The sequence below is a fragment of the Myxine glutinosa genome, chromosome 1 (genome assembly GCF_964187855.1).
Source record: "Myxine glutinosa chromosome 1, kmMyxGlut1.1, whole genome shotgun sequence".
Lineage (NCBI taxonomy): Eukaryota > Metazoa > Chordata > Myxini > Myxiniformes > Myxinidae > Myxine > Myxine glutinosa.
This window is the reverse complement of record NC_136261.1, coordinates 404978235-404997837: the sequence shown is the minus strand read 5'-3', so window position 1 is coordinate 404997837 and position 19603 is coordinate 404978235. Positions and strand designations below refer to the sequence as shown.

General features: G+C 48.4%; 1 protein-coding gene across 2 annotated transcripts; it reads left to right on the top strand.

Annotated features, from left to right (window-relative positions):
* Window positions 1-935: 935 nt before the first annotated feature.
* On the top strand, window positions 936-19603 carry LOC137417334 (uncharacterized). Of its 2 annotated transcripts, XM_068103208.2 has the most exons (5): window positions 936-1383; window positions 8331-8448; window positions 15839-15975; window positions 17338-17634; window positions 18259-19603. In XM_068103208.2, exons 1-5 carry the CDS (start codon window positions 1032-1034, stop codon window positions 18975-18977), a joined length of 1623 nt encoding a protein of 540 aa, XP_067959309.2. In that variant the 5' UTR covers window positions 936-1031; the 3' UTR covers window positions 18978-19603. The 2 variants fall into 2 exon arrangements, with proteins under 2 accessions (XP_067959309.2, XP_067959315.2); XM_068103214.2 differs by lacking the exon at window positions 17338-17634.

Below are 19603 nucleotides of genomic sequence, written 5' to 3'. Positions count from 1 at the left end.
CCTCAAGCCATCCCAGGTCACATCTGTTCCTCTAGAAACCCTCCCCAAGCCATCCCAGGTCACACCTGTTCCTCTGGAAACCCTCCCCAAGCCATCCCAGGTCACACCTGTTCCTCTCGAAACCCTCCCCAAGCCATCCCTGGTCACACCTGCCTCCTGGAAACCCTCCCAGGTCACACCTGTTCCTCTAGAAACCCTCCCCAAGCCATCCCTGGTCACACCTGTTCCTGTAGAAACCCTCCCCAAGCCATCCCTGGTCACACATGCCTCCTGGAAACCCTACCCGAGCCATCCCAGGTCACAACTCTTCCTCTAGAAACCCTCCCCAAGCCATCCCAGGTCACATCTGTTCCTCGAGAAACCATCCCATGTCACACCTGTTCCTCGAGAAACTCTTTCCCAAGCGTCCCAGGTCACACCTGCTCCTCCAGAAACCCTCCCCAAGTCCATATTTGTTGCCCACCTGCATTAATTAGTCCCTTGTTTTTTTTCCTATTGTGGAATCGTCCTCCTGTCCTCACTTAAGTCCTTCAAATTCCCTGCTTATCACGACCTCGTGCATACCCACCGTCTATTCTACACTCGCTCATTCATTCTGATTCTTACTTTTCCTCCTTGTATGTCCAACCCGCCTCCATTATCGTTGACATTTGGCGTATGTAATAAATCGAAAGGTCCCATTGGTGCGGCGCTCTTACGGAGGACACCTGCTCTTGATGCTCGTGCGTGGGGACACGCGACGTGTTTCAAGCATCGAATTGCTAAATGGTCTTTACGCAATTCATAAACTGATACATTCCACATAGCAGTGACGTCATAGCCTTCTTTATGCGTTACAATTGTTTTCGCCCTTAATCGCAGATAGACGTGCTCCTGAAACAACAACAACAACATATCACCAAACTGATTACCATGGCGACACCGGAAAGGGAAGTTTCTGGAGTTCCGTAACAGCTCTTTAAATTTAAAACGGACCAAGCACGTGATTTATTCGTTTATTTGAATCTGCAGACCCGGGTTCCTGACGAGCAATGGGCTTTGGGCCCTTCCCGCCATGGTTGGAGATCCAGGGTCTAACGGAGGAGTCTCTCCGAGCTGTGGTTACGGAGCTGGGGATCGAGATCTTCGGAGCTCTCTGTGCCCGGGCCGAGCCCGCTCTGGTGAGGGATCGACTGTGTTCATTGTCTGCACGAAAGTTCACCTTCACCATGTACGTCGAGCTCTGTCGGTACATGGAGTCGTGCCGTGCGAGGAGAGGACCGGGACGGACCGTCGCCATGGAGACGGGAGGACTTACTGGAGGACCTCATGGAGTCCTGCGGATCAGGATTGAAGACCAAGGCTTGGTTGATCCTGAAGAGAAGGGAAGACTCCCAGAGGATGGTGAGTCATGGATTCTGTGAGGAGTTCGTGATTAACGTCATTTGTTTCCTGGCAAAAGCTTCGCGTTGCTGTTATTTTTGGAGGGTGCAGGTCGATTTTTGAAGTGCCCACCCATTGGTCAGACAGCGGGCAGACCACACCCACATCTGTCGCTTGACTCCACCCATCTTTTGTTCCTTTTTTTTTCGTATACAGAATCGAGGCTCGTGAAAGAGCTAACATTTATCACACAAACAAGTCAAACAGACACACAAAACATATAATAAGGGTAGCGGTAGACAAGATGGGGAGAGAAGGGGAAGCACACAAACACAACATTTGAGAGCAGGGACATCGGGAGATCTGTGGGAGGGAGAGGGCTTGGGGGGAGACGGAATGGGAAGGGTGGGGGGTGGGAGAAGTATAAACACAAGGACACCAAGGACTTCCAGGAAAGAAGTTGGTATTTCAAAAAAGTGGATTTGGGGTGAAATTAGCGGGGGTAGAAAAGATCAAGGTTTTGGATGGGGGAAGATAAGAGATGGTGGTGAACAGCTGTTTTAAAGACCTGGAGGGAGGAGTGGGATTGAAGAGAGTGAGGGAGTTTGTTCCAGAGGCGGGAGAAAAGAGGAATGAAGGAGTGAAGGTGAGCAAATAGCGACAAGACGAAATTATATGGCCGCCATCTTGTTTCCTGGTGGGCCGAGCACATTAGGCCTACATAGGCCTCTGCTGCTTATACACTGCCTAGATTTGTTGCTTCAGATTTCCATCGGCTTTGTTTGGGTCGATTGTTAAATTATTAGTAAGGTTTAATCATGCTTGTACGCGCCTCCATAACAAATAGTGTTACATAATTTTTGAACGGCGCCATATTCACAATAAATGCGCGTTTCCCTTACCAGGACCCTTACCAGAATTTTAAAGACAATTCAGTCACGCTCAATAAAAAAGTCGCTTACCTCAAATAACCAGGGACAGGTTTTTATGAACAAAAGATTTATTACCACAGAGAGAGTGGGAGGGTGGAAACTTGCCAACTGAATACACCTCTGACGTTTTTGAGGCCTGAGCCTAGATCTACTGTAATCTATATACCCCACAGAGGATAATAACATAACCTTTCCTGCCGCTCCTGTTTGGAGTGAGTGCATTAGTTGCCTGAAACCAGACCCAGTTTATAATTGATTCAGTTGGTTGGAGAATGCAAAATGTTTACAAGAAATTGTGTGTGGTCCATCCGTCGATCCCAACCCGCATTCGAGTTATTCAGCTTCTTACCCAGTTGAGTCCCTCAGAGTCGCCTTGTGCTCGTAGTAATAATAAAAATAAATTGAGCGACAGGAGGTGGGCGTGGTTCGTGTGCAGCCTGTGCCTGCTGGTTGCATCATTTTCTGGGGCGCGGCCCTGGTGCTGATGCAATGCCATCGATCGCCAGTCATCTGGTACTCATTTTGCTGACCTCGGAAGGATTACAGGCTGAGTCAACACCACCTGGTGTTAATTCAACGACATGACAGGGGCTCAAGCACAGGACTCTATCCACCTGTTCGGTTTCATAGGACCCAAAACGTCGGTCACATGTTCACTGCAGGTTGGTCGGTTTTGTTTTTCCGTTCATTTGACGGTTTATCAGGGATTTTGTATGAATTGATGAATCAGTTATATTACTCCAGAAGAAGCACGGCACGACACAGCATGGACACGGCACGGCACAGCATGGACACGGTACGACACAGCATGGACAGGACACCACATGGATAAGACACAGCATGACACATGGACCCAGCACAACACATCATGGACACAGCACGACACAGCATGGACAGGACACAGCATGGACATGGCACGACAGCATGGACACAGCATGGACAGGACACAGCATGGACATGGCACGACAGCATGGACACAGCATGGACACGGCACAGCACGACACTGCCCAGGCACACTCGGACACCACCGACCAAATGGGCGACAAATACTTTATCCCACCATAGGCTGATTCGGTGTCCTGAATGTTACAGGATCATCCCGTTTCAAACTTTCCTGGGACGCCATTTCTGTCTGTGCTCATGCTGTGTCGTGTCTGTGCCGTGTCCCATCATCGTGTCCGTGATGTCTCCATGCTGTGTCATACCATGTCGATGTTGCGCCCCAGTGGGGGGTGAAGCAGAGGTGGTGGCGAGGTGAGATCGGTCCCTGGCAGACACAGGTGTTTAGTTCACCGCTCAAATTGCCTATGTACATGTGCTGGTAGCTGGGTAGAGATGGTCTTACAGTTTCGAGCGACGGCTGTTTCTTTCCCTTAATCGTGGGGGTATCATCCTCTCTCAATCGTCGTGGGTAACTTCACGATCTAGCCATCTCTGTTGTTTCATAACAGTGCTCTGTAAAATGTGTCGAGCACAAAAGATAACATTTTGTAGACCCGATCCACACTCGGTTATTTCAAACAAACCTCGTCCAATGTCTGGCAAACTTAGTGTCTTTCGGCCATTGGTGTAGCATGAAACCATATCGGTTTGTATTACTACATCCATCATATAAAGTCGCATCAACTAGGCATATTTGAAGAAATTCAAAAGTGATGGAGTTAAATTGTACCGCGGTGTATCCTGTAGACAGTACGGATATGGCAGTCGACTTCCATGTGTGACGTTACGGATCCGTCACTTCCGCCGTTGTTGTTATTATGCAATTGTAGGATTTTTAGTTTCAGGTAATATTGTTGATAAGATTTTTGTGTGAAATAGAGATGACTTTAGTAAAAGGTAAAAATAAGTGTTTGTGAAGGAAAAAGGAAAGCGCGGCAAAGAAACCGGAAGAGGAGAGAGAGAAGGAGACGGCCATGAGAGAGATGCAGCTGTGAGTCGCATCAAGGCTGCGAGCGGACTTTCTTTGATATTGATCGCGAATGAGTTGAGGCTTCCCGTGAAAGGGATTGCCCATGACATCGCCCGATATTGTGATTGCAATTAAACCTGCGTCAGGTTTTATTACCAAGTGTGAGTTATTGTTGGTGGGAAAACAAGAGCCTCCATTACAGGCCGATCTGCCATTTTGTCCTTGAAGAGTCTGTCCGCTTGGTGCATCGTGTTTAGTCGTTGGGATTCCCGTATTGACATCACCGTGTGGATCGCTGTTGGTTTTAATATCTGCTCAATTCCCATATTGACCTCTCACCTCGTAACTCCTCGTTCACAGCCGCGCTGATAACTGCCTGTTCTTGTCATTTGGCACGACTTCCACCTTCACCCCACGTGGGGATTCGTGCATGGACTTTGGGAATGTTTCATTCCACTCACGTTTGGCGTATAGTGAGTTTATTGCTTTGAGAGCATTGGGGAATGATAGTACTGTAGGAGCTATGCTCCAACGTAAATCGAAAGAATGGACGCGACAAAAAGCTGGAATTCATCCGAGTTTCTTTATTGTGTCAAATCAACTCGGGTACTCTGAAAAGCCCGTTTATCGGGCAGCAATATATATACACATTATCCCAGAGCGTTTGCCCGGGAAAGGCGAGAGGGGGCGTGCCCGGGCATCCTGGACGAGGCCTGGCAAGTCGAGAGCGGGCATGCCCGGGCGCACCCGGGCATCCCGGACGAGGCCTGGCAAGTCGAGAGCGGGCATGCCCGGGCGTCCTGGGCGAGCCCGGCATGGTGATCGCTCTGCGTCCTCGGTAGGTGCAAGGCGATTGTGTATACCCAGCGGTAGCCGCTACACACGTCCCCCCAGAATCGATTTGCACCGGCAGGGTCAATTTAAGGGGGGTCCTCATGACCCGGCCGAAGCGACTCCTGGCGGGTCGTGGGGGGGGGGGGGGTCCGGTGTGGTGGTGGGCGGTCGAGTGGGGGGCACCGTGGACGGGGGGCGGCCTCGCCGCGGCGGAAGTGCCAACCGTGGCGGTTGGTCGATGTCCACGTGCACCGGCTTGAGGCGGTCCACCGCAATCCGGTCTGACCTGCCGCCAATGTCGATGACGAACGACTTGTCGTCCCGTCGCAGGACCAGGAAGGGCCCGTCGTACGGCGGCCGGAGTGGCCCCCGATGTGCGTCATGATGCACAAAAACGTACTCCGCTGTGCGAAGCGCTGGGGGGAAGTAGGACTGGGGGTCACCGTGGTGGGACGTTGGCACGGGGGCAAACCGTCGGGCAGTCTCCTGGAGGTCCGAGCGCTGGTGAGCTGCAGACCAGGGACTGGTAGCGTCGGGCACGAATTCGCCCGGGACGCGTAGCGCCTGGCCGTAGACAAGCTCGGCGGTGGACGCCCGGAGGTCCTCCTTGGGGGCCGTGCGGAGGCCCAAAAGGACCCACGGCAGCCGATCGGCCCAACCGCCGTCCTGAAGGCCGGCCATGAGCATGGCCTTCATGGAGCAGTGGAATCGCTCGCACAACCCGTTGGCTTGGGGGTGGTAGGCCGTAGTACGGTGGAGCTTGACCCCCAGGTTGCGGGCGACCGCGCCCCACAACTCGGAGGTGAACTGCGGTCCACGGTCTGACGAGATGTCCGCCGGTGCGCCGAAGCGGGCGACCCAGGTGGCGATAAAAGCCTGCGCCACGTCGGCGGTGGTGGTGGAGACGAGGGGAACGGCCTCCGGCCACCTGGTGGTCCTGTCCACCATGGTGAGCAGGTGTGTGAAACCCCGTGATGGGGGCGGGGGCCCACCAGGTCCACGTTGACGTGGTCAAAACGTCGTTCGGGCACGGTGAAAGGTGCCAGCGGGGGCCTGGGTGTGTCGGTGGACCTTGGCCTGTTGGCAGGCTGTGCAGGTGCAGGTCCAATCGCGGACGTCCCGTCGAAGGCCGTGCCAGACGAATCTCGCCGACACCAGCTTCTGGGAAGCTTTCCGGCCCGGGTGGGAAAGGCCGTGGAGGGAGGCGAAGATGCGGCGTTGCCAGGTAACGGGCACGATGGGGCGAGGCTGGCCTTGGGAGATGTCGCAGAGCAGGACAGTGTCTGCGACGGGGATGTCGGCCAGGCGGAGGCCCGTGTCCGTCGCCCGGAGGGCTTGCACCGTGGTGTCGGTGGTTTGGTCCACCGCCATAAGCGCGAAGTCCACGCCGAGGTGGACCGCGTTCGCGCTGGCCCGAGAAAGACAGTCAGCCACGGCGTTGTCTTTGCCGGCGACGTGCCGGATGTCCGTGGTAAACTCCGACACGGCGGAGAGGTGGCGCTGTTGGCGGGCCAACCACGGCTCAGTGACCTTGGCCATTGCATAAACCAACGGCTTGTGGTCGACGAACGCCGTGAAGGGTCGGCCCTCCAGGAGGTGGCGGAAATGGTGAACGGCCAGGTGTAGACCGAGGAGCTCACGGTCAAACGTGCTATATTTGAGCTCGTTCGGCCGGAGTTGCCAGCTGAAAAAAGCGAGTGGCTGCCAAACCCCGTTCATCCATTGCTCATGTACGGCGCCCACCGCGTAGTCCCTGCGACAAAAAGCTGGAATTCGTCCGAGTTTCTTTATTGTGTCAAATCAACTCGGGTACTCTGAAAAGCCCGTTTATCGGGCAGCAATATATATTCACATTATCCCGGAGCGTTTGCCCGGGAAAGGCGAGAGGGGGCGTGCCCGGGCGTCCCGGACGAGGCCTGGCAAGTCGAGAGCGGGCATGCCCGGGCGTCCTGGGCGAGCCCGGCATGGTGATCGCTCCGCATCCTCGGTAGGTGCAAGGCGATTGTGTATACCCAGCGGTAGCCGCTACAGTACCATCATATGTATTGTTCATTTGATGCAAGTGATATTTTCAGTGTACTTTCTTTAATAGTGTTATTATTGTGTATGTGAGAGTTCTTAATGCAATTACTTGTTTTGTTCTTCAATTGCATTGGTGTGGTTACCATGGTTTATTAGAACACTCCAAATAACAAATCTTTCTGCCGTGTTCCCTCTCAAGACTCTGAGGGGCAACGTGACCGGGGTTTGGGGAGGTTATCGCAAAAGATATCAGAAAAAGATTTCGACTTTTAATCGCAAAATTATCTACTTTGTAAATCAGAATACGACATATATCTATTTTGTCCGGTATCAAGGGATAGATTAGCGGCTTGGTGGTCTGAGTGTTTGGGTTCCCCTTTTCAACTTGATTTCTTTAAGATCCATTTCTCGGATGGCATATGCGATCACTTCCTTTTTGAGACTGTATTTTAAGCTTCCTTCCACACCATGGTCTGAGAGGGTCATTAACCAGTGTGGCAGCTACATTCAAATGTAAGGTGTGCACAGAGGGAGCTGCAGATGGAGGAAATGTTGAGTTGGATCTTGGAGACGGCATGAAGCTGGAAGGTGTGAAAACATTTTGCTACCTCGGAGACATGCTGAATGGAGAAGGTGGATCAGACTCGGCAACGGTTGCTAGAGTGAGATGTGCATGGAAGAAGTTTCGGGGAACTGAGTGGTGTGCTGATAATGAGGGGAGTGTCGTTGAAGCTGAAGGGAAAGGTGTATGCTGCATGTGTGAGAAGTGTTATGATTTATGGGAGCGAGACATGGGTAATGAACGTAGAGCAGCAACGAAGGTTGGAAATGCGAATGGTTCAACGGATGTGCGGAGTATCGTTGAGAGAGAGAGGAAGACAAATGATTAATTGCGAAAGATGATGGGAATAGAGCCTGTGATTGATGCTGTGAAGAGGAACAGGTTGAGATGGTTTGGTCATGTGTTGAGGAAGGATGAAAGTGACTGGTTGAGAAGAGTGATGGAAATGAATGTGGAAGGAAGTAGAGGATGGGGAAGACCGAGAAAGACTTGGCTAAAGATGGTGGAAGAAGAAATGCGGGCAAGGGGGTTAACAAGGAGAGATGCAGAAAATAGGGCAAAATGGAGAAGATTGTCATGGGGACCGCAAGGCTAACCCCCGCTCTACTAGGGAAAATGGCCTTTAAAATGCATGTTGTTGTGTTGTTGTTTCCACACCATGTCCTGAGAATTGACTTTTTTTTTTTCTTGTGAATGATTTTCACAGGGAAACGGGAGAAGCTTGTCGGGAAGTTCCCTTGCATCTCGTGCTCTCAGGACTTCACCAATAAGGCTGCTTTGCAGAGGCATATGAAGAGGCACCGACCGGTTTCTACGGGGGAAAAGTATAAATGCAAAGACTGTTATCACACGACACATGATAATGGCAGTTTCGTCAGACACACTCGGATCCACATGAAGATGCCCTATAGCTGTATTGTCTGTGGAAAGCAGTTCGTACATCGATCAAACCACAAGAGACGCAAGCAAATTCACAACAAGGATCAACTATATAGACCGTGGGCCGAGCGCCTGTTCTGTTTACTTTTGTGACCCACCCCGCATATCTACCTGCATTTATAATACACTACATGGCCAAAAGTATGTGGACACCCAAACATCACACCCATATGTGCTCGTTGAACATCCCATCCAAAATCATGGGCATTAATATGGAGTTGGTTCCTCCTTTGCTGTTATAACAGCCTCCAATCTTCTGGGAAGGCTTTCCACTAGATTTTGGAACATTGCTGCGGGGATTTGCTTCCATTCAGCCACAAGAGCATTAGTGAGGTCAGGAACTGATGTTGGGCGATTAGGCCTGGCTTGCAGTCGGCGTTCCAATTCATCCCAAAGGTGTTTGATAGGGTTGAGGTCAGGGCTCTGTGCAGGCCAGCCAAGTTCTTCCACACCGATCTCGACAAACCATTTCTGTATGGACTTCACATTGTGCATGGGGGCATTGTCATGCTGAAACAGGAAAGGGCCTTCCCCAAACTGTTGCCACAAAGTTGGAAGCACACAATCGTCGAGAATGTTATTGTATGCTGTAGCATTAAGATTTCCCTTCACTGGAACTAAGGGGCCTGGCCCAAACCATGAAAAACAGCCCCACACCATTATTCCTTCTCCACCAAACTTTACAGTTGGCACTATGCATTTGGGCAGGTACCGTTCTCCTGGCATCCTCCAAACCCAGATTCGTCCATTGGACTGCCAGATGGTGAAGCGTGATTTATCACTCCAGAGAACGCATTTCCACTGCTCCAGAGTTCAATGGTGTTGAGCTCTATGCCGGGGTCACACTATCACGTAAAGCCTAGCCCTAAGGGCCACGGAGGACCATTTTTTTGATACTGGGTGGGACGTGGCTATCCCTTGGCAGTTACGCGGTCTGGTAAAAGTCACATGGTAAAATTTTGAACTTTTTGAAATTCCCGCTCGACCTTGCAGTAGGCGCCACGTAGACCCCGTGACTGCCACGTGGATGCCGTAACTGCCACGGGATAGCCACGTCCCACTCCGTGACTGCCACGTCCCACCCCGTGACTGCCACGTCCCACCCCGTATCAAGAAAATGGTCCTACGTGGCCCTTACAGCTAGGCTTTACGTGATACCAACGGCTTTACGTGATAGTGTGACCCCGGCATTACACCACTCCAGCCGACACTTGGCATTGCACATGGCGAACTTAGGCTTGTGTGTGGCTGCTCGGCCATGGAAACCCATTTCATGAAGCCTCCGACGAATAGTTGTTGTGCTGACGTTGCTTCCAGAAGCAGTTTGGAACTCGGTAGTGAGTGTTGCAACCAAGGACAGATGGTTGCAACACTCACTACTCACAACACTCACTTTTTACATGCATCAGCACTCGGCGGTACCATTCTGTGAGCTTGTGTGGCCTACCACTTCGCGGCTGAGCTGTTGTTGCTCCTCGACGTTTCCACTTCACAATAACAGCAATTACAGTTTTTTGGGGGTTTTTTGTACACAAGATCTGAAAGAGGCTCGTGTAAGAGCTAACATCAATCTGGGGGAAAAAAACGGACACACAAAACGTACAACAAAAGGGTGCAGGAGGCAAGATGGGGAGAGAGAGGGAAGCACACAAGTACAACAGCAGAGAACAGGGACACCAGAAGATCTGTGGGAGGGACAGGGCTTGGGTGGAGGAGGCATGAAAATGCGGGGGGGGGGGGGGGGGAGGGTGGGAGAGGTATAAAACACATGGACACTGCTAGAACTTCCAGGAAAGAAGTCGGTATTACAAAAAAAGTGGATCTGGGGTGAATTAATGGGGTTAGACGAGATCAAGGTTTTGGATGGGGGAAGATAAGAGATAGTGGTGAACAGCTGTTTTAAAGACCTGGAGGGAGGAATGGGATTGAAGAGAGTGAGGGAGTTTGTTCCAGAGGTGGGAGTAAAGAGGAATGAAGGAGTGAAGGTGAGCAGAGAGTCTTGATTTTGGCAATTTCACCAGAAGAGGGTTGCTGGCAGATCTTGTGCGACCTGTAGGAATATTTGGGGGACAGAGCACAGAGAGAGCTGGGGGAGCAAGGCCGGATAGGAGTCGGTAGAAGACAGAAAGACCACCAACCTGCCTGCGGTGAGTGAGTGAAAGGCCCTCGGAGTTATCTTCATCGTGGGAGATTCCAATGATTCTGAAAGCTTTGGTTTCAACAGTGGGAAGACGAGCTATGTGTGAGGCAGGAGCACCAGCCCAGAGAGGAGAACAGTATTCAATTGAGCTGTAGAGGAAAGCCTTGTATGTGGTGAGGAGCTCAGGTGTGCCAAGGAAGGACTTTGCATGATGGAGAATGCCCAGTCGGCGACTGGCTTTGGAGGCCAGCTTTGAAATGTGGTTTTCCCAGGAAAGATAATGGCAGATGGTGAGACCCAAAAGCTTGAGTTACAGAACTTCTTGGAGAGGATTGTTGAGAAAGTAGATGGGAGGGTTGTCCAGTCAGTCTTTTCTGAGAGACATCATGAAAGTGTGAGATTTGTCAGGATTGAAAGACATGTTCCACTTGTTTGACCAGTCTGTGATTTTTGTCCAGGTCTGCAGAGAGTGATGAGGCTGCAGACTGCCGATCTGAGGGATGAGGTATGGAGCGGCAGAGAGCGGAGTCATCAGCAAAGAGATAGAGAGGATTTTCAAGAGAGTCAGAGAGATCATTTATGAAGACCAGAAAAAGCACAGGGCCCAGAACACAGCCTTGAGGAACTTCAGCCTGAATAGGAAGGGGAGATGAGAGAAACCCATTCAAGGCCACACGTTGACTACGACCAGAGAGGACGTCCGCAAACCATGTTTGGATATTTCCATGGATACCATAAGAGGAGAGTTTGGTGAGCAGAGTGGGGTGCCAGACCATATCAAAGGCAGGTGATATGTAAATTTGACCTGGGCAGCTCTAGCAGGGCAGAAATTTAACGAACTGACTTGTTGGAAAGGTGGCACCCTACGATGGTGCGACGTTGAAAGTCACTGAGCTCTTCAGTACGGCCCATTACCAATGTTTGTCTCTGGAGATTGCATGGCTGTGTGCTTGATTATATATACCTGTCAGCAATGGGTGTGGCTGAAATAGCCGAATCCACTAATTAGAAGGGGTGTCCGCATACTTTTTGCCATATAGTGTATGTTGTGTAAAAATATTACAGAATTAATATCTGAAACTCTTCAAGCACAAAACTTGCACATATTTTCAAAATGTGGAAAAAAAAAAAAGCCCAAAATGTTGACAATCTTTAAATTAAATATTGTCCAATCACAGCACGTGTAACATAGGCCGTGAGCGCTAATCAGCCAATCACGCACTTCGTTTCAGACTACACATACAGTACTGGGGAATAAGGCATGTTGATGATGATGTCATCAATGCCTTCGTTATGACGTCATAATTCGACAAGTTTAACGCTTCATCCGATCAGTATGAATTTTTTTCTCTGCAATTGTTAGTGGCACGAAATTTTGACCATAGGAGCGCCTCCTTCTGTAGAATAATTTAATGATGATTATGATGTCATAGGTCACGTGGTGTTGCACTATCTTGGAAAAACCGAAAAACGTTGCACCTCTATAATCTTCAAAACTGTTCCATGGAAGAAATTGAAACGTGGCTCATTGTAAAGAACTCCGCATGGGGAATAGGTGTTGTTAACGATGACGTCATTTTTGCCGTTATTATGACGTCATAATTCGACAGGGACAATGCTTAGTCTGATCAGTTTGAAATGTATTGAGCGTGATCTATGCAACAATTATATTACAAAATATAATTTTATGATGTCATCACTCACGTGGTCTGGTAGCCATGTTGGATCAAATAAAAAAAACGTTCTAAAACAGAACAGTTGGCTCGCACCAAGTTGACTGTGCAGGGTAAGTATTGTTATGTCGGTGGGGTAGAGATACTTTAGAACAGGTAGGATGTATAAATTAACATGCTCCAGATGTCGGGTAGAATCACCCCATGTAATAAGTATTTGTTTAGCCCGGATGTCGGATGAAGTTGTATATCTGTCCCCGTCACGATAGGGAGGGGCATGTTGTTTAGCTTGGGGAATAAGGATAAATTATCCCTGTATGTCTTACCCTATGTCATTTATCCTTTGTTTCTTATGGCACAGCAAATAGACACAAGCGCAGGAAATGCCCATCAATTAAACCATAATAAATAATAAAACCAACTGTTACGTGCTCCTCCCCGACCCCCTGGTCACGGTGTACTTCCGAGCCCCGAGAGGAGCCATGGCAGAAAAATATGTTATTCCGTGTCAAAAATCAACGTTGAAACCACACCAATGGTTATCAACAAACAAATAATGTATTAACAATCTCACAAGAATAACGGTACAACAATAATGGCAATCAGAAGTACAATCAACACATCTTATGATGGTACTATCAGCTAAGTTAAGATAACTCAATGTGCTCCAAGCGAGTGAAAAAAGAACACTCCCCAATGTCTCTAAAGCTCAAAGGTGATCCCCTCCAGCGAGTGTCAGAGCGATATCGAATCGAAACCCGAACCCCGTTCAGATGACGGGCTCAGTCACACCGCCAAAACAGCCCAAAAGGCGTAGGCGGCCGAAGCGGCGCAAAAAGTCACGTAGTCCAAAACCGCATAAGGCAAACTCATGGAGGAATGGGAAATCCAAAGGCGCCCTCCAGGTATGAACGTTCACGGTTCAGTCGGCGAACCGCAAATTAATCTTCAAACTCCGCGTGACACACACACATCCCAGATAGACGACAGGATGGTGAAAAAAGCTGACACGAAGCAGAGAGCTTTTGCGATGAGCAAAGCGCGAGAGTCAAAATGGCCGATGGCTCGTACTTGAGTCGCAATGACCCGGCGATGATTCTTCAGAATCCCAACGCCAAACCTGACCACGCAGGTTTATCAATCCCAGCGATAACACCTATCGCAGGAATTCCTTTCAAGGAAGCTCAAAGTTCACTCGCGACTTTCGTTCGACAATGCTCGTTCTGGAGCTTGAAGCGACTCGCTTCTTGTCTGACTTAACTCGCCCCGCCTTCTTCTCTCCTCCTCTTCTTCTTCTTCCGGCTCCCGATCCGGCTTCCTGTCTCTTTTTAACATTAACGCTTTTATCCTTTGCAACCAGTTCATGAACAATAAACCTTTTGAAGACAATAATAGTACATAGAATCAGAAATATTTCAAGTGGAGGAAAACCACAACAACAGAAGTGACGAATCCGTAACACAACCGGAAGCCAGTTCTGAGCACGGCCATTTGGACGCACCAGCTACATCACCACGGAAGACAGGCAGGCCGCAGACATGCCCCGAGGAGCCGTGATTGGCCAGGGCGGAGCAAGAAGCAACTCGCTATTGGGCGGGAGTTGACCAACAGGAAGGCAGGAGCAAGAAGCTACCCGCTGATTGGTGGAGGGAAGGCCGAGGAGGAAGCAGAGCGCTGATTGGCAAGGACAACCGATAACATCAGAGGCGGACTGCGTGCTGATAGGTGGAGAGCTGGACAAGGTAGTGGTGACCTGCGGGCATTGGTGGAGAGGGCCGATTACATCACGAGACGGCCAATAAAAAACCCTCTGGCCGGCATTTTGCTCTCTTTGGATCCTCCTTCTTTCTTCTCCTCGCGTACTCTGCCGCTTGTCTCTGACAATTATCCTCCCTTGTCTGTACGTTCTGGACCTCGGTGCGGGCGGTAGTGTGCCGGGACCTTGCTGGGGATTGTGAGGAGGCCGAGTTGCGAACGAGGAAATGGGAATGTGGAATGGCGCAACAACCCCAAATTGCTTCGTGCTCGACGGGGCCAGGAGTGAGAGGATGCTCGGTGAGGCCGAGCGGGCGTGAACAAGCGGACCGCGGCCTTCTTCCCGCCAAGCACGGAGCTGCGTCCAGATGGCGAGTTTGGAGCTGACACTATTCCTGACAGGATACTTCAGCCTATTTGAGCTAAGTGCCATAATTACACATTATTTTCCAAGTTATTTTATCCCTCATTTGTGATTTGTGTCTGGTGTGGGGACGTCCCGTTTAGGACTTTAGTTTCACCGTCGCGTTTTTCTTTGTCCCGGCATTGCGTTTTAATAAACCTTTCTTTTTTTTGTACATTTCAAATCCGTTTTCGTGCGAGTTATTTCTTTGCAGGCTTTGGGACTGCCGGCTTGCAATATTTGGGAAATGTTCACGGCATTAAAAAAAATCTGTCGTTTTGGGGGTTTACAGGGGGAAGGGGGGCTGCCCCTCAAAATAGGTATTTGCTTTCTTCTCAGAAACTACACACGCAATTTCGATGAAACTTCACCACAACCATAAACACCCATGATGTACCAATGTTTGTTCAAGGCATTAAAAAAAATTGGGGTCTAAGCTCGTCTTTGGGGGTGGGAGTGAGAGGAGGGAGGAGTGGTTGCCCCCCAAAATAGGTATTTGCTTTCTTCTCAGAAACTACACATGCAATTCCGACGAAACTTCACCACAACCTTCACCACCTATATATATGAATGATCGTTTTAAAGGCAATTTTCCCCGCTAGAGCAGGGGTTAGCCTTGCGGGCCCCATGACAATCATGGTTCCCTGTTTGAGGCAATGTTTTTATGGCCGGATGGCCTTCCTGCCGCCAACCCTTGGTCGCCTCTTACGACGCGCAGGGATACGGTGTACCTATTCTAAATCGGGGTACACACTGTGATCATTCATCCCAGCAAGCTGGTACTCAATTTGCCGACCTCGGAAGGATGACAGGCTGAGGCAACCCCCCTGGCGTTAATGCAGCGATCGACCGGGATTCGAACCCAGGATCCTAGGATCCCAAGCCGGCACCCTAACCGCTAAGCCAACACCAGGCTAAGATGTACCAAAATTTGCTCATGGCATTAACAAAAAAAAAATCGGGGTCTAAGGTCGTCTATGAGGGTGAGGGGGAGTGGTTGCCCCCCAAAATAGGTATTTTTTTGTTTGTTTGTTTAAAGTCTTATGATTACGTTAGTATGATTGTACCTGCTGCCCTGTCTCCTCGCAACAATTGAAATTGGTTGGAAATTTCATGATACGGTTTAAAATACCTTTAGTCAGTGTCGTATACTGCTTCATTTTACCAGGTGAGCGCCCAGGGGTATTTCCCCTATGTTTCTTATAGTTCTGCTTCATAAGAAATAGTGGTGAGTGTGCGTATCATCTTTTAAATTATTTACAAATGTAATATTTTCCTTTGCAAATCTTTTCTATTATTTTCAGGAAGCAGCAGCATACTCCAGGGCATCATGCCCAGTGTTATCGCCACTTCAGTAACATCACAACAATCGAGCAATCGCAAGAATCGAGCAATCACTTCAGTAACAATCGAGCAATCGGAAGACGCAGAAGGAAAAATGGTAATGTGCCAATTGAAAGCTAATATAACTTGTTAATCATTATATTTTTGTTTGTGTGCACTGTGAACGACATAAAAAAGGTATTCGGATCATGTGAACGTAAGCAATGTCTACATGTAAATGAATTTAACGGTGATAGACAAACATTCCGCAATGATGTGATAACAAGATATAACTAGAACAGCACTCAGTAGAGAACAGCACCTCCTGCTGGTTGGCCATATCACTCAATGGTGAGGAATCACTTTAAAAATCTGCAAGCTGGATCCGAATCCGGATCTTCACCAAAATTGAATCGATTCTTCCTTGTCACACACAACCGGTCCAACAAGTTTCGTCCAAATCCATCCATAACTTTTTGAGATATCCTGCTATGTATCGTTTTTGGCCCGATCTCTCAATGGTGAAGAATCACTTAATAATTAAATAATCGTCATATCCGAATCCATATTCAGATATTCACCAAAATCGAGACGAATCGTCCTTGTCAGACACCCAACCTCTCCACCAAGTTTCGTCCAAATCCGTCCACAACTTTTTGAGATATTCTGCTATGTATCGTTTTTGGCCCTATCTACCAATGGTAAAGAATCACTTAAAAAATTCTCGTGGCCGGATCCGAATCCGGATCTTCACCAAAATCTAATAATTTCGTTCTTGTTACATACGCTACGTCTCTGCCAAATTTCGTCTGAATCCGTCCACAACTTTTTGAGATATTTTGTTCACAAACAAACAGACAAATGGACAGGCAGGGGTGAAAACATAACCTCCATCCACCTTTTGTGGCGGAGGTAATGACACATTCAGACAACGTGACATGAAATAGCATCACTATGTTTTTAATGCATGCAATAAAAGTAGTGCATTTGATTTTGTAAAACAGCTATATTGTAACATAGTGCTCAGATAAAGATGCCAGCATGCGTTTTATCATCCCTATATTGAAGACGATATTGTCCTGTCTGTAGCTAGTTAAGACCAGCCTTGGACAAATAGCCGAGGCAGTTTTACTCCCGAGGTGGCAGCCCGAAAAATGGCGGTATTTTTGTCGTGCGCTGGACGAAGGAATGCGAAGCGTTTATCTGATCTGAATACACGGGTTTATTCCGAATCCACAAACAAGTAAACAGGACAGGCAATTCAACAATAATGATTTAATGTAAATAAACCAAAGAGTGAAAATATCGAAATAAAAACTGAGGTAAATTAATTTTCTAACGTGAGGATCCTCCACTCGGATTCACAACACACAACAGGGGAATGATAAAATAAAATCCCTTTAGCCGACCGGCAGTCAGCTTTGGCCTCAAGTGGCCCTCTTTGTGGAGAGTGGGGCACTGGCTCAGTTCTCTTGCGCAGGAGCGCACAAGATGGCGCCAAAGGTACCAAGGGCGGTGAGGCCAGCAGACGAGACAGCCTCCTTTCTCCTCCACCGTCTGGGGAAGCACACTCGGCCTTCAGCTTCCTTAGGAGCCAACAATAATCAAAACTCCTCTTCAAACGCCGCAGCAGAAACCCTCTCCTCACAGCCCGCACAAAATGGCCAAGCCTTCTCGTCAAAACCAAGAGAGAGATCGACTTCTTCACCAACGTCTCTAGAAGCTTTTCACTCTGACGTCACCACCACCGCCCCCCTCGGCCAATCACGACCTTCAGGTGCGTGGCCTGCTGGCTCTTTCTTCCACTCTGGGGGCGTGGCCTTTTGCCGTAAGTGTTCTTGTGGGTGGGGCTTACATGTCGATCGGCTCTGCTCGGGTTTTGTCGGCGGTTGTTGTCGTTAAACGGAGGCCCTTATGGCCAGCCGTGATAAATGTAAAACGTTAGGGAAAATTACAGAGGGAAAATCACATACTGGGGAAAACTAACCTTAATCCCTAACTAATTATCACTGCTTTACCCCTCGTGTGAAGACATAAACAATCTTAAGCTGCAGTCTCCCTACTTAAGTACATTGAGATTTCTCCTATGCATCCATGGTCCATGCTACAATTATACAGTCCTACCTTTCCGATGGGATCATTTTACTCCCCACAAACATAACAATATTTACAGAATCCGTCTGTAAAATTTGGAGTCAAATGGACATCAAGCGATCAGAATTATAGTGAATTTTGAAAGTTATTATTACCCGATACACATTGATTTGGACTTAATAAAGACTATAATATTCATTTTATTTGAGCATAAGCATGTACAAGTATCTCCAGTCATTTACATTTTTTTAGAAAACTTTATAAATTTCCAGTTGTTATATCGGGGTTTTTTTTTTTACCTCCACAGAAGCTGACAAGATTCAAGAAGAACATTCAGATGCACTTCTCAATGATGAACCACTCGACCCAGCGCCAAAGAGACTGCTTCGGTCCGACACAAGTGACGGTCAACAGACATCAGCTCACCAACACGCTGATAAAAGGCATGTCCTTCCAGTGCAATGCATCATCTGTAAGGGCTCACAGTACATCAAAGAACAATATTCTGGTAAACGAAAAGTAGAGAAGTTAGTTCGATGCGAAACAAAACATGGCGGGCAGTTACTTACTGCCGCCACCATGAAACAAGATGAAGCATTACTCCTTCACATTAGGGACCAAGATCTTGTTGCTATTGAAGCAAGATATCACAAATCCTGCTACCTAAGATACATTAGGATTATTGCTAAGTCTTTAGAAGTAAGGAAGCAAGAATGTCCGCAACAATTGTATGAGAAGTCTTACATTCGTTTCTGCAAAAAAGTCATCGAGGAGCGAATCATCCGAGGCAAAGAGATCCTAAGACTTTCAAAACTAAATCAGCTGTTCATCAAGGAGGTTCAAGAAATTGGGAACACTGATGCTTCATCTTACAAGACAGGCCGCCTGAAGGCAAGATTAAGAAGATCATATCCTAGTTTGTGTTTTGCCAGGCCATCAAGACAAATGGAAAGTGACATTGTGTTTGTTGAATCCCTTGCCATTGAAGAAGTGGTCGAACGAACAGACAGTTCAATTTGTATCTGAATAATATCAATTTGAAATACATTTTTGTATTTCAGAAAAATAATTAATATCAATTTGAAGAATTGCATCTCTCCGACTGCAAGTAATCGTTACACGGTAAACTGTAAAACAACAACATGCATTTTAAGGCAATTTTCCCTGCTAGAGCGGGGGTTAGCCTTGCGGTCCCCATGACAATCTTCTCCATTTTGCCCTATTTTCTGCATCTCTCCTTGTTAACCCCCTTGCCCGCATTTCTTCTTCCACCATCTTTAGCCAAGTCTTTCTCGGTCTTCCCCGTCCTCTACTTCCTTCTACATTAACTTCCATCACTCTTCTCAACCAGTCACTTTCATCCTTCCTCAATACATGAGCAAACCATCTCAACCTGTTCCTCTTCACAGCATCAATCACAGGCAATATTCCCATCATCTTTCGCAATTCATCATTTGTCCTCCTCTCTCTCAACGATACTCCGCACATCCATCGAACCATTCGCATTTCCACCCTTTCCAGCCTTCGTTGCTGCTCTACGTTCATTACCCATGTCTCGCTCCCATAAATCATAACACTTCTCACACATGCAGCATACACCTTTCCCTTCAGCTTCAGCGACACTCTCCTCCTCATCAGCACGCCACTCAGTT